This window comes from Ovis canadensis, chromosome 1 (genome assembly GCF_042477335.2).
Source record: "Ovis canadensis isolate MfBH-ARS-UI-01 breed Bighorn chromosome 1, ARS-UI_OviCan_v2, whole genome shotgun sequence".
NCBI lineage: Eukaryota > Metazoa > Chordata > Mammalia > Artiodactyla > Bovidae > Ovis > Ovis canadensis.
Window position 1 is genome coordinate 38,909,003 of NC_091245.1, and position 20,170 is coordinate 38,929,172.

General features: G+C 36.2%; 1 protein-coding gene across 9 annotated transcripts in view; it reads left to right on the plus strand.

The window, feature by feature from the left end:
* The window catches only part of ATG4C (autophagy related 4C cysteine peptidase), a 99,822-nt gene extending 91,772 nt beyond the window's left edge, over window positions 1–8,050 (plus strand). For all 9 annotated transcript variants that reach the window (XM_069562980.1, XM_069562593.1, XM_069562534.1 and 6 more), the window contains one exon: window positions 6,914–8,050. In XM_069562980.1, coding sequence (XP_069419081.1) covers window positions 6,914–7,081 — 168 coding nt within the window. In that variant the 3' untranslated portion in view covers window positions 7,082–8,050. The remainder of the gene's footprint in view (window positions 1–6,913) is intronic.
* Window positions 8,051–20,170: the final 12,120 nt, after the last annotated feature.

The window sequence follows — 20,170 nt, forward strand, 5'->3', positions numbered from 1 at the left end:
CAAAAAACCAGAAACTTGGTTTTCTCCTCACTGTATAAGAAATACATATTAGAAATTTTGGAAGATAAAAGTATAAAAAAATCACCATTAAGTCTTTCATTCAGAGATAACTGTTAATATTTTGTTGTATTTTCTTTAAACTTCTTAAAGTACGTGTTTAAAATTATTTTAACAAAACTGAGATTAAACTTTATATCTAGTGTTATATGCTGTTTTTCCTTTACTATTATATAATAGTTATTTCTCTAAGTTATTAAATAACTTTCATTATCTTCATTTTGTATATTATCTCAATTGATATACCCAAGTCATATAGGTAACCTAATGTGGAATTTTTTTGGTGTAGATTTTATATTATCCATTGTGGAGGGACCTTAATGTTTTGACAGTGCATCCTATTTTGTAGTAAAAAAAGAAAACTAAACTTTTCCCTTCTCATAGATGTTCAAATCAATGATTATTCTTTAAAAAAATCTTAAAAATTCTTGATATGGTACTTAGAACTTTGAAAGGCTTGTTGATAAGGCAGTGTCTCAGTAATTCATTTTCAGTTTATCTCTTTTTGCTGTTGCTGTTATGTCATCTTGGAAAAACAGTTTAAATCCTTTGGGTCTCAATTTTTCCATTTATAAAATGAGAATAAGCTAGATCATTTAAATCTCCATTGGCGTTTTTATTTTTATTTGTCCTAAATTTACTTCTTCCTATCATATCATGTTTATGTTTGTTAGATTATCACTTAACATTGCTCAATTTAACTGTGTGTGTGTGTGTATGTAAAAATGCATTGTGTGTGTCTGTGTATATATAGAGAGAATCACACAGTATATAGTGTATATAGTAATTTTCTCCTGTCTGGGTGTACCACAGTTTATCCACTCATCTATTGAAGGACATCTTTGTTGTTTCCAAGTTTTGGCAATTATGGATAAAGCCACCAAAAACATTGTGTGCAAGTTTTTTTATGGTATAAGATTTAAACTTATCTAAATAAATCGAATTTTCATTTACACATTTTTTTCAATTTATTTTTCATCTTCTAGTCTTTAAAAATGTTTAAATGTAGAAAAGTTAGAAAATATAATTCTCAAAGCCTGAATCAATATGTATATATAATGAGGCCTTATAAAATTCTATTAATTTTAGGATGCTATCAGTTTTATACCATAATTATGTGTCACTGAAGAGCAGAGAAAACAACCCATGATAAGGAAAAAGGGACCCAATTAAAAAGCTAGGACACTGAAAGGCTACAACCTAAGTAAAAATAAAATTAAAAGGGAAATAAAGTTTCCCACAGAAAAGGACAGAAAAGAAACTTCCACTTCTCAACCTTGGCACTGAGTGGAGGGAGTTAAAAAGAACTTCCCTGAGAATTTGAACTGTAAGCCAGTACTGATACAGGTTTTCAGTCTGAATTCATGCTGCAGTATTGTCCAAAACCGAAGAAGGCAATGTCAACCCACTCCAGTCCTCTTGCCTGGAAAATCCCATGAACGGAGGAGCCTGGTAGGCTGCAGTCCATGGGGCTGCTAAGAGTCAGACACGACTGAGCAACTTCCCTTTCACTTTTCACTTTGATGCATTGGAGAAGGAAATGGCAACCCACTCTAGTATTCTTGCCTGGAGAATCCCAGGGACAGAGGAGCCTAGTGGGCTGCCGTCTATGGGGTCGCACAGAGTCAGACACGACTGAAGCGACTTAGCAGCAGCAGCAGTAAGGCCTTATATTGCAAGTGGGTTTGCAAAAGTAGGTGCATTTTATAATTAAAGGACTGGGAGTTCCTTTCTAACATTTTGCCTTGGGGCACAGATTTGAATTTTAGTTAATGTACAACTAATAAACCTAAATGACTTAATTCTTGATTTTGAAAGAAAAGATGAAGAGATGATAATGTTAGCTCTGTTATGTTGAATTAAAAATGATGCAATGATACCTGCCTATTAGATACTCGACTTTTACAAGTGACATTAAATGAATATAAAATGATAACAATTTTGGCTTGTATTCCAACCATTGGCTGGAGGCGAAAGATGCCTGATCAGATGCCAGCTCCCTCTGTCTCTTTTTCATTTCCATATTTTTGCTCTTCTCTCTCCCATTTTTTTAGAATATAAATTAAATTTGAGAATAAAAAGTAGGAGCACAATATGAATTTATAGGGTCAGATTTTCATCACATCTGGCTTTTTAAGTACTTGATTGTTTTTAAATGGTTCATTTTCACTGTTAGAAAATGTATTTCATTAACTGTCTCATTGAAATATTTTAAATTTAACATTGTATCATATCCTAGGGCTACGTATTTATTTTAGCCTTGTTTCAGGAGAATCTGTAAATGTAATATATAAGAATTTGATGAGCCTTCATTTGGATATCAACATTTGAGAGAATTTAGTTTTTGCTCCTAAAATTATCCTTAAACAAGTTATATTTAATTGATCATGATTAATGATGTATAAATGCTATTGATATTTTTTCAGCATTCTTTGTAACCCACATAAATTTTTCAGAATCCTTCTTATAAGCCCTGATTACCTATAGAAATGTTTATTTCTATAAAAACATCCTTCACTCAAAAATTTTTATTCACTTCTAAATTAAAATTGTTTTAATATTTAAATAGACTGTTTAACAGAAAGACTTAAATGGTTTAGAATGAGTTAATTGACTTGTCAGTGAATCCCAAATTGACAGAGGCTATATAAAGGTTGTTGGTGTTCCCACAAAATTCCAGGTATTACTTATTTTACTTCCATATTATATAATATAACTTTAGAAGGTAATATGTAAAGTATGGATTATTGCAGTATATACAAACACTGTTTTTGTATTGACTAGATTATTGCAGAAATATATTTTTTTAAATGGAAGTCTTTGAAAAGACCAAACTTATATTTTGGTCTTTTAAATAAAACTTGTTTATTTAAAAAAATAACTTTTCATTGCTGCTTGTCATCCTAACTTTTCTCTGAGGTAAGGAGATTGGCTATCTTTTGCCCACTTTTATAAATGAGGTATGGGGAGGGAGGTGGGAGGGGGGTTCAGGATGGGGAACATGTGTACACCTGTGGCGGATTCATGTTGATGTATGGCAAAACCAATACAATATTGTAAAGTAATTAGCCTCCAATTAAAATAAATAAATTTATATTTTTTAAAAAAAGAAAAAAATAAAAATAAAAAATGAATACCTAAAAAAAAAAATAGATGAGGTAGAGTGATTTTTCAAAAGTCACATCAAAGTAAGTTGTAGAATTGACTACAACTAAAGCAACTAGAAAAGGAAGAGTTGGAGAACCCCAGAGTTAGTAGAAGGAAAGAAATCTTAAAAATTAGGGCAGAAATAAATGCAAAAGAAACAAAAGAGACCATAGCAAAAATCAACAAAGCCAAAAGCTGGTTCTTTGAAAGGATAAATAAAATTGACAAACCATTAGCCAGGCTCATCAAGAAGCAAAGAGAGAAAAATCAAATCAATAAAATTAGAAATGAAAATGGAGAGATCACAACAGACAACACAGAAATACAAAGGATCATAAGAGACTACTGTCAGCAGTTGTATGCCAATAAAATGGACAACGTGGAAGAAATGGACAAATTCTTAGAAAAGTACAATTTTCCAAAACTGAACCAGGAAGAAATAGAAAATCTTAACAGACCCATCACAAGCATGGAAATTGAAACTGTAATCAGAAATCTTCCAGCAAACAAAAGCCCAGGTCCAGACGGCTTCACAGCTGAATTCCACCAAAAATTTCGAGAAGAGCTAACACCTATCCTCCTCAAACTCTTCCAGAAAATTGCAGAGGAAGGTAAACTTCCAAACTCATTCTATGAGGCCACCATCACCCTAATACCAAAACCTGACAAAGATGTCACAAAAAAAGAAAACTACAGGCCAATATCACTGATGAACATAGATGCAAAAATCCTCAACAAAATTCTAGCAATCAGAATCCAACAACACATTAAAAAGATCATACACCATGACCAAGTGGGCTTTATCCCAGGGATGCAAGGATTCTTCAATATCCGCAAATCAATCAATGTAATTCACCACATTAACAAATTGAAAAATAAAAACCATATGATTATCTCAATAGATGCAGAGAAGGCCTTTGACAAAATTCAACATCCATTTATGATAAAAACTCTCCAGAAAGCAGGAATAGAAGGAACATACCTCAACATAATAAAAGCTATCTATGACAAACCCACAGCAAACATTATCCTCAATGGTGAAAAATTGAAAGCATTTCCCCTAAAGTCAGGAACAAGACAAGGGTGTCCACTTTCACCGCTACTATTCAACATAGTTCTGGAAGTTTTGGCCACAGCAATTAGAGCAGAAAAAGAAATAAAAGGAATCCAAATTGGAAAAGAAGAAGTAAAACTCTCACTGTTTGCAGATGACATGATCCTCTACATGGAAAACCCTAAAGACTCCACCAGAAAATTACTAGAGCTAATCAATGAATATAGTAAAGTTGCAGGATATAAAATCAACACACAGAAATCCCTTGCATTCCTATACACGAATAATGAGAAAGTAGAAAAAGAAATTAAGGAAACAATTCCATTCACCATTGCAACGAAAAGAATAAAATACTTAGGAATATATCTACCTAAAGAAACTAAAGACCTATATACAGAAAACTATAAAACACTGATGAAAGAAATCAAAGAGGACACTAATAGATGGAGAAATATACCATGTTCATGGATCGGAAGAATCAATATAGTGGAAATGAGTATACTACCCAAAGCAATTTACAAATTCAATGCAATCCCTATCAAGCTATCAGCCACATTTTTCACAGAACTAGAACAAATAATTTCAAGATTTGTATGGAAATACAAAAAACCTCGAATAGCCAAAGCAATCTTGAGAAAGAAGAATGGAACTGGAGGAATCAACTTGCCTGACTTCAGGCTCTACTACAAAGCCACAGTCATCAAGACAGTATGGTACTGGCACAAAGACAGAAATATAGATCAATGGAACAAAATAGAAAGCCCAGAGATAAATCCACACACATATGGACACCTTATCTTTGACAAAGGAGGCAAGAATATACAATGGAGTAAAGACAATCTCTTTAACAAGTGGTGCTGGGAAAACTGGTCAACCACTTGTAAAAGAATGAAACTAGATCACTTTCTAACACCGCACACAAAAATAAACTCAAAATGGATTAAAGATCTAAATGTAAGACCAGAAACTATAAAACTCCTAGAGGAGAACATAGGCAAAACACTCTCAGACATAAATCACAGCAGGATCCTCTATGATCCACCTCCCAGAATTCTGGAAATAAAAGCAAAAATAAACAAATGGGATCTAATTAAAATTAAAAGCTTCTGCACAACAAAGGAAAATATAAGCAAGGTGAAAAGACAGCCTTCTGAATGGGAGAAAATAATAGCAAATGAAGCAACTGACAAACAACTAATCTCAAAAATATACAAGCAACTTATGCAGCTCAATTCCAGAAAAATAAACGACCCAATCAAAAAATGGGCCAAAGAACTAAATAGATATTTCTCCAAAGAAGACATACGGATGGCTAACAAACACATGAAAAGATGCTCAACATCACTCATTATTAGAGAAATGCAAATCAAAACCACAATGAGGTACCACTTCACACCAGTCAGAATGGCTGCGATCCAAAAATCTGCAAGCAATAAATGCTGGAGAGGGTGTGGAGAAAAGGGAACCCTCCTACACTGTTGGTGGGAATGCAAACTAGTACAGCCACTATGGAGAACAGTGTGGAGATTCCTTAAAAAATTGCAAATAGAACTACCTTATGACCCAGCAATCCCACTTCTGGGCGTACACACTGAGGAAACCAGAATTGAAAGAGACACATGTACCCCAATGTTCATCGCAGCACTGTTTATAATAGCCAGGACATGGAAACAACCTAGATGTCCATCAGCAGATGAATGGATCAGAAAGCTGTGGTACATATACACAATGGAGTATTACTCAGCCCTTAAGAAGAATTCATTTGAATCAGTTCTGATGAGATGGATGAAACTGGAGCCGATTATACAGAGTGAAGTAAGCCAGAAAGAAAAACACCAATACAGTATACTAACACATATATATGGAATTTAGGAAGATGGCAATGACGACCCTGTATGCAAGACAGGGAAAGAGACACAGATGTGTATAACGGGACTCAGAGGGAGAGGGAGAGGGTGGGATGATTTGGGAGAATGACATTCTAACATGTATACTATCATGTAAGAATTGAATCACCAGTCTATGTCTGATGCAGGATGCAGCATGCTTGGGGCTGGTGCATGGGGATGACCCAGAGAGATGTTATGGGGAGGGAGGTGGGAGGGGGGTTCATGTTTGGGAACGCATGTAAGAATTAAAGATTTTAAAATTTAAAAAATAAAAAACTAAAAAAAAAAACAAAAAAAACAAAGTAAGTTGTAGAATTGAGATTAGAGTGGATCTTTTTGACTTAGTTTAATTTTTTTTCTGCGTTAATGGTACTAAACAGTCATTCACAGTATTTTGCCATAATCAGTGATACCGTTTTGTTTCACTGTCTGTTACAGAAGATAAATCTTAACTCACTAGTAGCTCTTCAAACAATGTGACCAGAAGATTTTACTTTGGGGGGCTTGGGGTAGGAATGATAATATGCTTAATTTTTGATGGTCTAATCCTAATGAGGAAGTAGGTATTTAGCTGTAAATAAACTATATAGTAAGTACTGGTCAACTTTTGTCTTTTTAGCCAGAACAGTAAAGCAGTAGCACTGGATAAATATAAATGGGAGAAGCTAACAGGAGCAGTTCAGGGCTAGAACTTTAGATTTCATCATGTGGTCCTACTGTGCGCTGTTGCATCCAATAAGGGATTCTTCTGTACTTTCTGTTACAGATGCTGAAAATTTCTTCTAAGGAGAAATATCCCTTATTTACTTTTGTAAATGGTCATTCCAGAGACTATGATTTTACATCTACTACAACCAGTGAAGAAGACCTTTTCTCAGAGGATGAAAAGAAAAGAATAAAAAGATTTAGCACAGAAGAGTTTGTCTTGCTGTAAAGATTAGCACATTTGTGCTTGATAAGAAGAAATCCTTTGAAGGTGGAAAAATGAAGAGAAACAAGTACATTTAAAACTGGTTTATATTCACTAGTATCTTAATTTTATATGTTCTTTTAAACAAAAGAGCATTTGAAAATATACGCATTTTGAAGATATTTTTCTGAAAGAGAAATGATTTACCAAATCTTGATTTCTAATAAATATTAAGTGATTCTGACCACATTCCTATTTCCTTGAAGTTCTCCTAATGATAAATCTACCTTAACTGCAAGTCTTTCAGTCTTCAAATTCTTCCACTGGGATCCACTGTTCTCCTGAAGGTTTTGTGCTATTGGGCCCCCCCCCAAATGGCATCACCCAATAGTTTCAAAAGCTTCAGTTTATACTAATCACCAGAAGACCAGAGAATGAATCTTAAGTGCTGCCTAAGCCCCCTGGTATTAATGCAACCAAAGGACACCTTTGGGTGTATCTTGATATATTAAATAGTAATTTTTAGCTGTGATGTGATACAATTATATGAGAATTTTGAGTTAAGTTAATACTTAACAGTATGACTCTATAACGGTTCCTTATTTTGCCTGCTGTTAGCCTTCTCTGAGGAATGAAGGTAAAGTATTGATTTCCCCACAGATTTAAAGGTTATATTTTTAATAATAACTACATCTAATCAAAGCAGATAAAGGCAAAATTGTTTGTTTCCCTTTTCAAAAATGAAATTTATGGAAACTTGACTTATTATATAGTTTTGAAATCTAAAGATAAATACCAAGAAAGCTGTCACTAGATGTTTGCTATTTGTATAAATCAATGTAGTGGTATTTAGAACTGAGACCATCTATAAGGTAAATCTGCCTTCAGTGTATTATGTATTATTAAAGGCAAATTTGTAATAATAAAAATATGAGTTACTATTGAGTCAGGTTTATAAAGTAAGTACTTTAATAAAGACATAAGAACATAAAATGCCTTTGTTTTGGTTTTAATGTGATTATTTTAATCCTTTCATTTGAAAAATCATTGTCTCAAATGACTCCTGTTTATTTATAATGAAGGCAAATACTGTTGCTTTGAAAGCAAAATATTAACTTATTTTATGAAGCTTCCATGTTTTAGTGTGAAAAGGTGACTCATAAAGACATACAATTCTGTATCGTTTAAACTCATTGATTTTTTTTTTCCATCAGGAAGCCTGTTGGTTAGGTTTAGAGCTGCATCCAAAACTGAAACAGAGAGTGGGCAGACAGACTGCTTTGGTATGCCCGATGAGGGAGACCAGGTTTGGCATTTCCCAGTGAAGATAGTTATTGAATTGAAAAAACAATCAGAAATCTAAAATTTTCCTTTATCCTAGGTGAAATCTGGACAAGTTAAGTCTAGTACTGATTTTCCTAGTATGCAAAAGTAGTATAGGTACAAGAAGCCAGTGGTACACAGTTTTATACAATGCAGCTCTATACACGATTTTATATACCACAGTTCCTTCATCTAAAGTATTGCAGTTGGTTATTCCTACATACCTGCAGTAGTCACAGGATTCTATATAAGAAACACATCAGATGAGAGCACCATATCTTCAAATGAATCAGAACTCATTGTAAGTGTCCTCTTACAATAACTATATACAAGCTTAGAATTAGAGGATAGCATTCTGTTATTGTCACAGCATATTTGGGGATCATTTTTAAGTAGGAATTGGAATGAGACAAAATTACCCCTGGACAACGTTGAGGTGAGAGGAGGCAGAAACTTCCTTTACATTGAATTTTATTGAGGATACTCAGAATATTGCACAGACAAGACAGGTTTTAAAACACAATCATTCCCATGTCTGAGAATAAATGGTTAGGATCAGCAATTATCAGAATAATATATACATAAAAAGCAATATGTACGAATGAATGCATGCGTTCTTGGCAGTTAGGAGATAGACTGATGGATATATCTTACTTGTTAATAATAGAAAAATCAGCTTCAGCTAAGGACCAGCCAAAAGTTGGGCTAATCTTTTATTGGAAAGGCAGCAACAAGACTACATTGTTAGAATAGATGTTTCAGACTTTGAACACAGATTTCATTTCAAGTTCTGACAGCCAGTAAACTCAGTCAGTAAAGCTATTGGATGATCTCTTCCAACCTGGAATAAAAGGAAAGTAAAAAAGGACAAAATTCTAAGATGGGTGTTCTGTTAGAATTATGACAGAAGGATCCTCCATTTGGACCTCAATATTAAGATACTAGATTTTACCATTAACATTTCAGAAATGAATTTTTAAAATATTTGATGTGACTTTTTGGTGGTGAAGATTTCTTTACTCTCTTCTTCATAAAATTTGACACTTTGAATCCCCTTTTGTCAGTGTATTAACTGGCAACAGGCAATCTTGAGAGTCATCATTTGTTGAATGACTGAATGGAAAGATCCTTTATAGTGTAAGTCTAACCAAAAGAATTTCCCTGAGGTATCCATTTTTCTGATTTTACATTAAACCAACCCCATTAAATTTGTATTAGTGAGAAGACAACTTCAGAGAATTAAAATTTAGGTCACTTTTCTATTCTGTTAATCTGTGTGCTTAGTCGCTTCAGTTGTGTCCAGCTCTTTGGGACCCCATGGACTGTAGCCTGCCAGGCTCTTCTGTCCATGGCGATTCTCCAGGCAAGAATACTGGAGTGGGTTGCTATACCCTCCTTCAGGGGAACTTTCAGACCCAGGGATTGAACCCAGGTCTTCTGCCTTGCAGGCAGATTCTTTACCAGCTGAGCCACCAGGGAAGCCCAAGAGTACTGGACTGGGTAGCCTATCCCTTCTCCAGGAGAACTTCCCGACCCAGGAATTGAACCGGAGTCTCCTGCATTGCAGGCGGATTCTTTACCAGCTGAGCTACCAGGGAAGCCCGTTAACCTGAGGGTTTAGCGTTGTCTAAGGACAAGATATCTAAAATATGCATATGTCAATTTCCTCTTATTTTTAGAAGAGTGGAGACAAAAGAGTAAAAATAACTTATCTGTATAGTCTGTCTTATTTTAAGTCAGAAATCTATTTTTTAGAGATCTCTAGTCTCTAGTTACTTTCTATTATTCCGTGCCAGAAAGTGCTGTATTTCTGGTAAAATCATACTAATTCAGTCTTTTTTTCTTTTCCTTTTCTCCACTGATTTCTTTGCTACTAGGAGAAAGTTTTATTTTCATGGTTTATCACACAGTTCACTTTCCGTAGCTTGCATTGTACATCTGTGTCTTGACTATTTTCGTACACAGTCATAAAAACACTGTGAAGGATTTTTTCCAAAAATGGGCCACAGTAGGAAGAACAGATAATGAAAAAATGCTTTGAATATTAAATCACTATATGAACTTCTATTGAAATAGACACAAGATAAGGAGGATACTGAGGATTTAAAATAATAGTGAAATAGAAGCAAGATATCCGGAATATATTGATAGAGGCAATTTCTTAGAAAGGATAATGGATTATTATTTTCTATAAAAAAGAAGAGCAATGTCTTTCAAAAAATTTTAGGAGAATTAATACTTAGCCAGTGATATTTATTATAGCCTCAGTATTGTCAATTAACCATACTTTAATAGTATTATATTGTTCAATATTTAAACTGAATATCTTGAGGTACCAAATTGAAAAGTTCAAACATCAAACCAGGAAAAATTGGAAACATCCTGGAAATCAAACCCAGTTAATCCTAAAGGAAATCAACCCTGAATAGTCATCGGAAGGACTGATGCTGAAGCTGAAGCTCCAGTACTTTGGCCACGTGATGTAAAGAGCCAACTCACTGGCGAAAACCCTGCTGCTGGGGAAGATTGAAGGCAGGAGGAGAAGGGGACAACAGAGGATGAGATGGTTAGATGGCATCACCCACTCAATGGACATGTTTGGGCAAACTCTGGGAAATAGTGAAGAACTGGGAAGCCTGGCATGCTGCAGTCCCTGGGGGTCACAGAGTCGGACATGACTGAGTGACTGAACAAAAACAAATTGATTCCAAAATGTAAATTTTCTATCATTTTATAGTTTGAATCTTAGGTCAGTTTAGAAATCTTTAGCATTTTTGTGCGATTTTCATGATTATACAGAAGACTTCCTCTTTGTTAACTTTGGAAAATATATTTAGTGTCAGTATTGTAGATACATTTTTGAATTAACATTTTCCTCTCTTTTTTTCTTACAGTCCTCCTCAACTTTATTGGGGGGGGGAGGCAATGGCCAAAAACATTCACAACGACTATAAAATTTCACTTATCCTCTCACAGTAAGAAAAATATGCTAAAAGTGGAGAATACCTATTTGTGTTAGGTAGAAAAATTATTGTGCCACCCTCTAACCAATTCCTCCAGAAACTGAGAAGCTCAGTCTTCCCCTATTTTAAGTCAATAGTCATTAGATACTGGTGTCATTCAAGAATGAATCACAAAAAATTCTACAGAGAATTATATTTCATTTAAGTTATTAAAAAATAAGTATAAATATAATACATATTTATATTTTATACTCAGATTATATAATAAGAATTGGGAATTCATGGGTTTTAAAAGAAGTAATAAGCAAGAAAGGTAACCAAAGGAAAATAAGTCCAATAGAAGTCTGATAATAGAAAGGATGAATTATTGATGGCAAGTCAGCGTGTCTAGGCAAATACACCATACCAAACTGATACAAAGTATGAAATAAAAAGGCTTGAAGGCTGGTGCTGGGATGATTTAAAATTTGGTATAGACATTGGAAGAAAATAAATACTGATACCAAAGGATAGTATGTGGCTTCCATGCTGCACAACTAATGAATGGCACTTCCTGGAATTGTACAGTGTGGCATTCTTGTAGCTAACATCTACACACATGCCTGCATGCTCAGTCATGTCCGACTCTTGGCAACCCTGTGGACTGTAGCCTGCCAGCCTCCTCTGTCCCAGCAAGAACACTGGAGTGGATTGCCGTTTCCTACTCCAGGGGATCTTCCTGACCCAGGGATCTAACATGTGTCTTCTGTGGCTCCTACATTGGCAAGTGGATTGTTTACCACTGAGCCGCCTGGGAAGCTCTAATATCTACATGATACTTGCTAATTTACACATCACTGTTTTGATCTATTAAGTTGTATTAAATTGAACCTAAGATGGGGAATTAGACCTGGGATTAAAGAGACAATTAAGCAGTCCTGAGACTTGGATGATCTCATAATGGCACAAGTCAGGAGAGTCCACAGAATTCTCATTAGTTATCAAAGTTTTAATGGAGAGATACCTGGGTCAGGAAGATTCTCTAGGGAAGGGAATGGCAACGCACTCCAATATTCTTTCCAGGAGATCCCACGGACAGAGGAGCCTGGTGGGCAACAGTCCATGGGGTCGCAAAGAGCCGGATACAACTGGGCAATTGAGCACACGTGCAGGCACACATCAATTATTTCCAAGAAACTTTAAGTAGACGTCATCGAAAAAAAATCCACCTACACTTCTGGTACCTCAACTTCACTTGTCTATATTCTCTTCTTTTTTGTGTTTAATAGGTTGAATTTTGATACTTATTTTTAAAATTTAACAGCATTCTATTTGACGGAGAGAGCCACCACTTACCAGTCTTTCAACTTTTTATTTGTGCTGTGACGTTTCTCCGACTTGCATTGTTGTCCCTGTGTCTTGTGACTGGTTCCTAAACCTGACCCACTGACTTAGCAACTAAACAACAGCAATGATTATTTATATATTAATTATATGAAATTTGACACCTACGTTTCTTACCATGTACACTTTCATTTTTGTATTTTCCTGTCATGTTTACAAAATAAGGGGAAATAGAATGTTAAACTCTAATACTGTGTAAGCTTGCTACACAAAGATCATGCTATTAACTGGCACACAGCATCAGCTCAGAGCTCATAGTGCTTCTGTGTCAGCTGATGTTCCAAAGTCTAACTTTTATATTTAAGGTCATTTAGGAGACAAGAACAAGTGTTTCAAAAGTAAGACTTTACATATTCACTTAATACTACTAGTTTGGGAAAAAATATGAATCCTTATATTTAGGGAAAACCAGATATTTCTCTGTTGAGCTCCAGTGGTACACCGTGGAGATGGCACTGATGAACTGGTTAAACTAGAGTCACACTGGCTCTCCTCAAATTGTGACTTTAGCACTTACTAGCTACATGCGTGTGTGCTAAGTCGCTTGAGTTGCGTCTGACCTTTTGCAACCCTGTGGACTGTAGCCTGCCAGGCTCCTCTGTCCATGGGATTCTCCAGGCAAGAATACTGGAGTGGGTTGCCATGCCCTCCTCCAGGGGATCTTCCTGACCCAGGGATCGAACCGGTGTCTCTTGTATCTTTTGTATTGGCAAGTGGGTTCTTTGCCACTAGCGCCACCTGGAAAGCCCTACTAGCTACATGGCATTGAGCAAATAATTTAATCTCATCTATAAAATATGAATAATAGTAACTATCCCATTGGGCTATTGTGAGGATTAAGTGGAGAGGAAACATGCAAAAACACATAGTGGGTACTCAGTAAGTGTTAACCTGTAAAACTATTGTCAAGATTTCATTCATCTCTGTCTTAAGATTTGGAAAGGCTTTAAGAGTATACTTTTTTAAAAACTGGCATTGAAGACCAAGAGTTAGAAAAGGAAAAACAAAACAAAACACAACAACCTAAAACTTCTTAATTCCATTCCAGTATTGAGTGTCAGGCTCTGCAGAATGTCTTGAGGTATGTGGCATTTCTTCTGTCAGGAAGCTTAGAAATTTACCTAAGTGTGGGGGAAATATACACAAAGAAATGGCCACACTTTCTAGAGGAAGAGAAGACTTAAAATAGAAATTGTCTAACATAGAATTGTATTTTGTTTCATAAGAGTGCTCACAACTGGTTATGGAGACTAGGAACATCTTCATGGAAGAGGCAGCATTTGAGATGAGCCCTAAAAGTCTGATATATATATATATATATATATATATACACACACACACACACACACACACACATATAAAAGCAGGGACGAAGTAAGTATTGCAGCTAATAAGGAAACAACACAAATCCGTTGGAGCACATTTGAGGCACATGTGGCCGGTTTTGGTTGTTCTACTAACCAGGGAGCACTAGTGGCATTTAGTAAGGGGATAATGATAATAAGCATTCTGCAATGATGTGGATAGAAGAATAAGCGGTAAGAATGAAACATATGTCAAAGCTATACTACTGAAGGTCTTGAGGGTCATGCTGAAATTAACATGTAAGTAGGTAAATGCCTCCAAGTAGGAAATGGCGACCCACTCCAGTATTCTTGCCTGAAAAATTCCATGGACAGAGGGCTTGGTGGGCTGCAGTCCATGGGATCGCAAAGAGCTGGACACAACTGAGCATGTGGGAGTGAGGTAGATGCCTGGGAGAGAGCCATAGGTGGAAGGATGCTATGATGGAAGAAAAAACGTATAGAAGTCAGAAGAACTGGGGTTTAGTTCTAACACTTTAAAATATAAAGATTTAAAATTGGAATATGATTTCTCAAGCCCTACCCTTCGAGACTGTTTTACTTTGATTAATTCTATAGTCTATGGATGAAATTAGTAAATTTAAATGGGGCTGAGGAAAGGTCAGTCACTTAAGGTAGAGATTCTTAACCTGATGAACCCATGAGTAAAATTCAAGGGTCTGTGAACTTGGATGTGAAAAAAAATTACATCTTTATTTTCACTATCATCTAACTAAAACATAGCATTTTCTTCCACTAAGAATATAGGCAAAAATATATAGTAATATCAGCAGTACCCAGGATTTGTCACTAATGGAAATCATACATTCTTTCATGATCATTGTTGATATGGTTATCTTGAAATATTTATACTGCTTTGAAATTACAGTTAGGACTTGCTGCTAGGACTTATTAATGTATTGATAAAGAGATCAATTATTTTATATCACAAATTTTAAAATATTTTAATAACTATTCCCCTGATAACTATGTACGTTTCATTTCTGTTTAAAAATATTTTATTAAGAATGGGTCCATAGACTTTACCAGACTCCCAAAGGATTTAAAGTGAGGAAGTGGAACAAACAGAAAGATAGAAGATTACGTGGATCATAGGCAAAGCTTGAAAAATGGAGCATTTGGTGTTGAAGTAAATGGATGCACATCAGGAGGAGGGGGGTGAGAGACGAAGATTGAGCAGCACCTGGAGGCAGGAATGCAAAGTCAACCCCAATGGGAGATATTCAGATGGAAGGAGGAGTTTCTGTTCAGTTCAGTTCAGTCGCTCAGTCGTGTCCAACTCTTTGCGACACCATGAACCTAGCACGCCAGGCCTCCCTTGTCCATCACCAACTCCTGGAGTCTACCCAAACCCATGTCCATCGAGTCGGTGATGCCATCCAACCATCTCATCATCCCCTTCTCCTCCTGCCCTCAATCTTTCCCAGCATCACAGTCTTTTCCAGTGAGTCAGCTCTTCGCATCAGGTGGCCAAAGTATTGGAGTTTCAGCTTCAACATCAGTCCTTCCAATGAGCACCCAGGACTGATATCCTTTAGGACGGACTGGTTGGATCTCCTTGCAGTCCAAGGGACTCTCAAGAGTCTTCTCCAACACCACAGTTCAAAAGCATCAATTCTTCAGCTCCCAGCTTCCTTTATAGTCCAACTCTCACATCCATATATGACCACTGGAAAAACCATAGCCTTGGCTAGATGGACCTTTGTTGGCAAAGTAATGTCTCTGCTTTTTAATATGCTGTCTAGGCTGGTCATAACTTTCCTTCCAAAGAGTAAGTGTCTTTTAATTTCATGGCTGCAATCACCATCTGCAGCACTCTTGGAGCCCAGAAAAATAAAGTCAGCCACTGTTTCCACTGTTTCCCCATCTATTTGCCATGAAGTGATGGGACCAGATGCCATGATCTTAGTTTTCTGAATGTTGAGCTTTAAGCCAACTTTTTCACTCTGTTGGTTGAATTTAAATGAGAATTTAGTATTGCCAATTGATGCTTTCCAACTGTGATGCTGGAGAAGACTCTTGAGAGTCCCTTGGACAGCAAGGAGATCAAACCAGTCAATCCTAAAGGAAATTAACTCTGAATGTTCAATGGAAGGACTGATGCTGAAGATCCAATACTTTGGCCACCTGAAATGAAGAGATGGCTCATTGTAAAAGACTCTGATCCTGGGAAAGACTGAGGCAAAAGGAGAAGAGAGCGGCAGAGAATGAGATGTTTGGATGTCATCACCAACTCAATGAGCAGGAACTTGAGCACACTCCGAGAGGCAGTGAAAGACAGGGAAGCCTAGTGTGCAGCAGTTGGGGTCGAAAAGAGTCAGACACAACTTGACTGAACAACAACAAGTATTGCCAAAGAAAAATTTGAGTCAATGAGTCATTGTGAAGAGAAGACTCAATGGACATGAACTTGAGCAAGCTCCAAGAGTTGGTGAAAGACAGGGAAGTCTGGCATGCTGCAGTCCATGGGGTCGCAAAGAGTTGGATATGACTGAGCAACTGAACTGAACTGAAGAAAATAATTAATGAATGCAATGATGACAACAATAGCAACAGCTGCCATTTATTGGGTTCTTTACTAAGTATTTTATAAAAATGTATTATTTCCTTAAATCTACACAAAAATCGTGGGAAGTTAATTATTTTTATTACCATCATTTTACAGATGAAGAAACTCATGTGTCAGACATGATAGCTTGCCAAGTTAGCCCAGTTGATAATCTGAAGGGCTGGGGTTTAAACCTCTCATGATTCCAAAGGCTTTCTAGTTTTCCCTGGAAGGTAGTGAGTTAGTGGCTCAAAAGAACCTAGAAGTGGATGCTAGTGAAAATGGCCCAGAGAATGAAGGAGGGCTGAGCTGGATGGGAATAAAAGTGGGGCTAACCGTAGAAGAGAAGCCTTTGACCTAGCAGCCAGCATTGTGGAAAACTGAGATTAAAGACATGGACAGTTTGAGGAGATTGAATAAGAGATGAGATGACACGCGACAGATTGGCTTATATTTTACTGGCTTTGCGAATCAGGTTCCTGTTGTTTCAGAAACTGCTAAATAGATGGGAAGTTTACGTAAGATGCTCCTTTTCTCTCTTCCCTTCACATAGTACATCCTGCTCACCCTGAGGTGAAGAGTCTGATCTTAGGAGCCTTATGAAGCGAGCCTTCTCTTCTTTGCCTGGCCTTCAGACCCCAATTTTCCAGAGACCACAATTGAGAAAGACCTTTTGTTACTATATAATAGAGGGAAAACTCCCAGTGGTAGAAAACAGACTGAGAACTTTGCAAAATATAGCAAGTTCATGTCTGCTAATATGTTAAGTTATTTGGCCTCCCTAGTTTAAGTAGTGATTTGTTGTTTTCATGCTAATACAAATTCTTGTATTAATAGGAGCATGGCCCTGGGTTTCTTCATCCGCCTGGGAAAAAATTACTTGTTTGATGGTAAACAAAGAACAGAAGAATTGATTCACTGTCCTCGTTTTAAAAAAAGATGGTATGAAGCAATAGTGGAATAATTTTAATTGTAACTCTCTAACACATGCAATCAGTAAGATCATTTGTGTTCTGTTTTTAGGAAATGGAGTATTAAAGAGTACATAGTGCATTAGAAATGCAAAACATGACCGCATGTTCTCAGGATTTTGTCAGTGTTACATGAAAGAGCACTTGTATTGGGATGCTCTGCTCTGAGGGTATTCTCTGTTCAGTGTGTATTTACAGAGATGTATGAATATTTGATTAATGAGTCATGGTCTCTGGAGAAATTTAATAACTGTATTGCTGTACAAAGCCAGGCCCTTAACTGTTAACACAGCTGCCAATAATGTCATTGACACTGCAACCCTTTCTGAATCTAATATATTCTGTGGAGTAAATTCCTTGGTCAAAAAAAGATCTCTGAGAGACATTATTCAGTTATCTGTTTTGAACTTTACTCAATTTACAGGCTCTGATTTGTAAAGATTTTTCCAATGAAAACAAGCAGTGATATGGAAACTTTAAAATGACCTATTTTAAATGGTTACTTTTCCCAGAAATTAGTTGAAAAATCATTGGTAAACAAAAAGCAATTGATAATTCTCTTCAAGATTATCTGTCAGGGATTGTAATGTTGTCTTGCTTATCATACAAGAAATACCTATGAGAAGTAGAAACAGGAGATACATTTATGATGTAGATATAGATCTCAGATCTATTTGTATGCCATAATCTACATTCATTATTAAACATAATTTAATACTTTTCAGGAATTATGGAAGGCTAATTTATCCCTTCTTCATCTATTTTCCTGTTTTTAATATCTGCGGAGAAATCAATTCTAACTTTCAAAGTTAGGTAGGTATTTTACTATTGTTACCTTATTTAACTGCTTGGGTAACAGGGAGAAATGTCAAAAAAAGATAAATTTAGTGCAGAAGCTTTTGCTGGAAGCTGTAACTGCAGGTGAGAATTATCCATGCTATGCAGAATTTCCTGCAACACTTCTCCTTAGGGCCACAATGCATTATAGCAGACGTATAATGAAGCTGCTATAAAATCTCTGGTAATTAAGGGGGATTTGACAGTAATTGCAACAGTGAATCAACTTAATTATTACCTGCTTCAAAGAGAGCTAACCTGATGTTATAATCTAACCTTTTCTACTTTTAAAATGGGAGATTAAACAAGTATATGTAGCATTTAAGAATTAAATCTGTTGAGATAGAATTGCATTAATATACTTCTAATATACATTTTATGCACATGTACACATCAGCCTCTCAAGGAGAACTAGAATTAGGCTCTCTGTCATCCTCTGAAGTTATCCGGCATGCTCTGAAAACTGAACCAAATCCACACCTCTGATTCAAGTCTGCTTCTCCTCAAGCCCAAACAGATTTACCTTGATTATGCTTTACCTGACTTCCCCAATATGAAGGATGCTTTCTTAATATTAACATGTAAAGAAAAGAAACACTATTATTATTATTACTGTTTGCATTTAGATGCCTAACTCTTAGAATCTCAAATCTCATTGAGAGCTACAAGCAAGCGGGTATGAAAGTGAAGATGTAGAATCATCTGAAAACTCTTGCATAACTTGGTATATTCAACGCTGGGTACAAAGAATAAGACACCCAAATCTCAACCCAGGTTCTGTCAGTGGTAAAGCTTCTTGTAAACTATATTCTCCTGTTTCCTGTAGACTGCTGTCTTCTTTCTCACAGGAGTGGGGATGGAGAAAGATGAAAGAAGTCAGGGCGATTTTAATGAGTTCATGTCATATACCATGTACTATCTAGGACTTAGAACAACTAACACCTGGTTCCATAATTATGATTTGACCCTCCCTCCCCCACATACACTGGCAGACTGCCCCTCTCTTTTCTGCTTTTAAGTCATATCTTCATCAGCTTTAGCTTTACCTCTAGCCATATGAATTCTCTATAATAATTTCGGAACTTCAGGAGTGTTGTTTGGGAGCGTGAATCTTTTTGTATGGTTTTGTGTTTGCCTTATGTGGAGACCCAACAATAGGCTGACTCATTTCATAAAAAGTGATTGATTAGGCATAGATTTGGTACAGTTTGAGATGGAACAGTCTTACCTCCACTCTGTTTGCCAATGAACAAGAATTGATTCTCCATCTTGGGCAGCAGGTCTGCTGGGCAGGCTTTGATCATTGATCTTCGTAAGATTCTTCTGGTATGTTGCAAATTCAGCCCAAATTCCCTGAAGGAAGATTGAAAACATGTGTTATATACCTTGTTTTCTAATGTTGCTTCATACCACTAAGCAGATTCCCAATACAGGAACCAAGTATGTATGGCTAATAATGAATAACTTATTAGGAAAATTAAGCAAAGTGAGTTTTAATTTCCATTTGGTTGCTGATTTGGGAAAAATTGTCTAGAACTTCTTTTCCCTTTATTCCTTTACTAGACTGAATCTCAGCTATTCCACGGGATTTCCTAAAACCCAATCCACTTGTCTGTTGGAAAACTTTTACCGAAACAGAAGCTCACCTAAGGAGTGGCCTTTGTAAAGGTAGTTAGTACAACTTTCCAAAGGTACCTGTTTTGGTTGTCTTTAGTTCATGCTCA